Raw genomic sequence first — 5,746 nt, forward strand, 5'->3', positions numbered from 1 at the left:
TGGAAAAATGTGCGTCAAAAATTTGTCTTTTAAGACACGAATCTTTAAAATTTGTACGAAGGAGACGAGTATTTAGTATATTCTTACTTGTCCATCCATATTTACATTATATCTATCTTCATCAATCCTCATTCATTCACATATTTTCATCAAATTCTAACTCTTCAAATCATGAAGTTTAAGAGGGGTGATCAAGTGGAGGTTATGGATATGGGTCCCGGGTTCGTTGGATCCTATTATGACGGCAACATAATCTCGACGGAATCTCATACTATATTGTCATACCTTCCGTTACCGGTTTGCCGATTACCACCATAACAAACAACATTATCAAAATCCATGGAAGATAAGGTTTAGAGTGGTATGAGAGGATGGTTTAGGGTGGTATGAAGTGGAAGATGATGAAGATAACTCATGTATATTCTTTGGATGATCATGTCGGAAAAGACGGAATCTCATACTATATTGTCGGTATAGACGGAATATAAATAAATTTTGAAGATCTAGACTAAATTTAAACACATAAGAAATAAACTACAAACTTGTCTCCTTAGTACAAATTCACCCTAAATGCGTCTTGAAAGACTGAATTTGAAGTCACATTTTCCCATGTTTTTGGAAGTTGTGTAGACCCGTTAGGAAATATTAAAAGATCGTCTGACAAGACTGTTTAATTTCAAGAACTTTTAATAGGAAATATGGACTAGTCCCCCAATATTTTTAAAAATCTCGTCGGATTTTGACACTTGTCTAAATTTTATTGGCCGGAGGATTTTTTCAGATCTCGTCTACTCAGTCCAAATTAAATGGGCTATTTTGAGAATATGTTGAAATTTAGAGTTATTTTAATTTCTCTCTCCTAAAGGACTATCTTGGGAATGGGAATGAGAAAAGTATGTGATGAGATGACGGTCTAAAATAAGGATGAATGATAACACTTGAAAAGAAATAAAATTATTTTAAAATCTGATATTGCATGCCGATTTAACGGTTTGAAATAAAACTGATGTGCCAAACCCAACAATATTGTTACCGAACAAACCCAACAATATTTGGCGGGCAGTACAAGTGGTACCAAACAACCCCAGTCGTCATCGAAAACAGAGATGGAAGAGTGCGTGCAGAGATGGATAGTCAACGTATCAGAGTGGGACCCATCCCCTCACGAAATGTCTCTTCTTCCTCAACACCAACATCACTCTTCTTCTATCACCAGGTAGGTAACTTAATAATACTCTTATAATTATTATTATTATTAGTAGCTAGCGTGATTATTAATTGATGAATTAATTAATTAATGAATTTAGGTTTGTGAAAAGTGAAGACCGAAAGAGGGCACTTGTTGACGATTTGATGAATTGGAATATTAATAAGTTGATGTACGAGTGCATACTGCAACAGCCTTACCTGGTATTCATTCAACTGAGTCGATTAGTTTTAGGGTTTCTGATCATCTATTCATCTCTAAAATAATTAGGGCTGTTTTGTTTGATTGTTTAGTAGGCCTGGCAAACAAGACTGGTCAGGCGGGTTCGGGTTACGGTTCAGAACGGCTTTGATTCATAATAGTGTTTAAACATTTTGCCAAAAATCATAACTAAAGAAAATTCAAATAATTTGACTAAAAATCCTTCATTTAAAGGATTCCAAATATTCTTCTAAAATGATTGAGTCAGAACGGGTTTCACGTCAAACACGTGACCGACACCGCTGTGACGCATTACATGGCATTGGACGTGCGTTACGTGCTTAACCAATCACCGGTTACGCAATTTATAAGAGCTAGATGATGATTAAACTGCGATAACATATCATGCTTGTATAAACGGGCATAATGTAAGAATGCAAGTTAACAATATTTATATTAGCTGAATATCACACTATCATAAAGTCAATTATGAATTGTAGTTTTTAATGCTTATAATGAACTAATTTAGACAAACATACATGAAAGTTTTATTATTGATCAAAAGATTCTTGTTTTAAGTTCTGATCGCCGTTTTTATGATCAAGTGGTTGCATAGGAAAGACATCAGAATGTGAAATTCCCAAATTTCAACTTCAATGTTTCCCATCATGGCGACTATGTGGCAATAGCTTCTGAACCGATTTGCCTCGTGGGTTTGGACATTGTCTCTTGCTTCATTCCTGGGAAAGAAACCGTTTCAGACTTCATTAAAAATTTCTCATCATACTTTTCAAGTTCAGAGTGGGAAACGATCGTTAATGCTGGTTCTGATGACGATGTTTTGGACACGTTTTTCAGGTGAATTTGATTACATTTCAATCCCTCTTGTTCTTATGACTCATTTGGGTTATATTTTTCTTTAACGGGTCAAATAACAGGTATTGGTGTTTAAAGGAAGCATTTGTCAAGGCCTTGGGCACGGGAGTCGGGTATAAATTAGATAATGTGGAATTTATTCACAAAGACTGGACCGATATATATGTTAAAGTCGATGGAGTTGCGCTAAATGACTGGAATTTTTGGCTTTTTGAACTTCAAGGAAGACATCGGGTTAGTTACTTTTAAGGAATTGAAAATCGACTAGTACGAGGGTATTTTAGGGATTTAGCTACTGAACAACTGGTTTTTTATGCTAGTGTTACATGTTGCGATTCATTTCTTTAGACGTGTGTAAAACTCATACTTGATAAAATTAGCAATGCATAATGTTCTATTATAGGGTATCATGTGTAATTGTGTATGCTCGAATGTTGTCTAACTTACTCTTTGTGTGGGACAATGTAGATTGCTGTTGCAAGGGGTCACCCGAGAAATGCAACTGAAAATTACAAGAAGACGCTCAAACAGAGTCACTTTGATGATGATCTTTACAAACTGGGTTTTCATCTATCCAATCCAATGTTTGTTATAAAAACAGTTGAAGAACTATGTTCCCTTTTTCCATCAAACGCCCAAGTTCAACCATGACTCTTAACTAAAGGTGGTAAAGTTGTCGGGTTGATAAGCTGGATAACGGGTCAAAATGTGTAGTTTGACCTGTTTTATTTTTAGCTAAATCACAAAATTTTACTTGTTGATGTAACACATGATAACATTAATCAACACATTGTTATTGCATCATTTGCTTCAGTGTAGTTTGTCGTGTGTTCTTGGTTGTTAAAAAAACATAACAAAGGCATGTTCTTCAAGAAGTGGGTTAATTTGGATTAAAATAATTGTATATGAGCTCAAGGGAACGTTGAGAACTAGATTGTTTGAAGCTTCAAGGTGGAATTGGTTGTTTAACATAACTGATCACTATGTCTAAAACTACCAATACCCCATGGAGAATCTACACAAGTGAAACTCAACGCTCCCGACTGGCGGAGAGGTTACGCACCTACCCGCATCATGCCCAAAGATCAGGCAGAAAAAGTCGGGAATTTTCTGCAAGTGACATTAGGAAAACTGCGGGAAGAATCCTCACGGAGAACCTTAAAAAACGAAAACCCCTTCCTTAAAGTCCAAAAGTTCACCTCACTTATTAACAATTCATGAGAAGAACAACGGACCGGGGGGACTTGAAGAGGTAGGTCCCCGCAAAGCCCAGTTGGACCCGCAAGACTCACCTTGAAGAGGTACGTCTGCGCAAAGACCAACTGGATCCGCAGGACCCACCATGCTCAGAGAGATGAAGGCCTTACACGCAGTAAGCCAGCTGTTCCCGCAGGAAAGCCTCCCTTGGTACAGTACCCTGCCTGTTCCCGCAGCTGCAGATACAAGCCAAGAAGGAAGGCTACCCGCACTAACAGTAAGGCTACACGCATAAGGCACTAACTCTTATACTTCAGTAATGTCACCTGAAGAAGGAATGAGCAGGGCGGGAATATTCCCGCCCAAAAGAGCCAGTCCGTACGCTTCTAGAAGATCTTTTGTACTATACCTACCAAGGTATGGACAAATAGACAGGATCTGGCAAAAGCAACCCATGAACCAATCACAGGGTGACAGCTCACCGACAATAGTACGAGGAGCAGCACGCTCCAGTACAAAATGTCACTATCAGCCGCTGCCTACCCACCAACTCCCATCGTGGCACGAACATAGCCCGTAGTTGGTGGAAAAGGAATATTATACAGCTGGCCGTACCTGCTTGGAAACCTACCTTCGGCTATAAATACTCCAACACCTTGGAACGGTATTATCATCTCATATTATCTTATCTTCTCTCTAGCTATTTCTCTCAATATACATTTATATTCAGTGCAATCTAGTCTGATTCTCACGCCGGAGGGTGGTCATAAGGAGGACCCCCCCCCCCTTCTCAGTGACGAGCTCACGGTGTCTGTTTTGCAGGTCGAGAAGAATAACCATCTTTGCCGGACCTAACCCTCGTGGGAAACATCTACTTCACCCCCAGATTATCCATAATCTGCCGGGGTCATTTAGTGTTTCTTCATTGGCGCCATCCGTGCATTAAGCTAGAACTAATTCTCTTTCTCAGTTTTTTCAAACTTCTGGGAAGATGGTTAAGGTTACTCTGATGCCAAGGCCACCAAGTGACCAAGAAACTCCGGTAACCACAACCCCAGCTACTGGGGGGAACACCGGTGAATACATGATTTTTTCGAACACTACCCCGGTTACCCAAGCCGGGACAAGTGCAGTAAACAATCCTCCCCTGGGATTCATTGATACCCAGGTAAAGAAGCAGCAGACGAGGCTTCCCCGCCAAACACTAGATCAAGTTAAAGCTTGGGCGGAAGCACGTCAGAAAGAATTCCAAGCTGAGTTGGATGAACGTTTACGTTCACTCCAACAGGCCAATGACGAATTCGGAAGCACTCGACAACAGCTCAACATGAGCAATGATTGCGAGTATTCGGATGATGATTGGGAAGAATCTGACAGTGACGCAAACCCTCGTCATAAGGCGAAAGGGAAGCGTAAAGAAGCAGACTTCCGCTCGAAAAGAAGTTTTGGAGAAATTTTAAGCCAAAGAGCACGGGGGGGAACCCACGTGACTTCTCCAAAACTTTCAGACCAACTGTTGCAAATGCGGGAACGTCCAAGTTTGCAAGAGACATTGCGGAAGCAATCGCTCCAAAGAGTGCCAAACAGATGTCCAACATAGGCACTTACGATGGCGTATCTGACCCGGACGATCACTTGAACAGATTTATAGCGGGGGCAACCGTCAGCAATTGGACGGAACCCACATGGTGCTACATGTTCCAGATGACGCTCGTCGGGGCAGCCAGAGCGTGGTTTGATCGTCTACCGGTCCACCACATCTATGATTGGGCAGACTTCCAGCACAAGTTCAGCCAGCACTTCAGTCAACAAAGAAAATATACTGAAGAGCAGTGGACGATCCTCAACTGCGTCAGAGAGGAAGACGAATCTTTGCTAGACTTCATCACTCGCTTCAACTCAAAGAAGCTAAATCTGGGCACCATTAGTGAAGATCTTGTTCGCGCCGCTTTCATCCAGGGCGTTGAGTACCCAGAGCTCATCCGCACGTTGACGGGTAAAGATGGCATGCCATCCACGTGGGATGCCATCATGACGGCAGCTAAACGCTTCGCCGAGACGGAAAAGCAACTGGGTAGAAATCTTCCCCAGAGCACAAACCTCTACACGCAGAGAACAAGAGAAAATAACGTCCGTACCGCCCGACAAAATAAGAAGAGGAAGCTTGGTATTTGGCAGTCAAGGATAAACTTTGACACCTCATCCAGCTCTCGCCCTCTCTTAGGCGGAAGGGACAACACGCACTCGTCGAACCGGAATCCCAGA

The 5,746-nt window shown here is 41.2% G+C and overlaps 1 protein-coding gene across 1 annotated transcript; it reads left to right on the forward strand.

Moving 5' to 3' along the window:
- Window positions 1-1,106: 1,106 nt before the first annotated feature.
- Window positions 1,107-2,935, forward strand: LOC143556805 (uncharacterized). The gene is made up of 5 exons (XM_077046045.1): window positions 1,107-1,216; window positions 1,308-1,410; window positions 2,025-2,266; window positions 2,347-2,518; window positions 2,753-2,935. The coding sequence occupies exons 1-5, from the start codon at window positions 1,107-1,109 to the stop codon at window positions 2,933-2,935; spliced, it is 810 nt and encodes a 269-aa protein (XP_076902160.1).
- The last annotated feature ends 2,811 nt before the right edge of the window (window positions 2,936-5,746 follow it).

The sequence above is a fragment of the Bidens hawaiensis genome, unplaced genomic scaffold, assembly GCF_021521415.1.
Source record: "Bidens hawaiensis isolate Kalapana, Puna unplaced genomic scaffold, B.hawaiensis_p1.1 tig00018745_1, whole genome shotgun sequence".
NCBI classification, from domain to species: Eukaryota; Viridiplantae; Streptophyta; class Magnoliopsida; order Asterales; family Asteraceae; genus Bidens; species Bidens hawaiensis.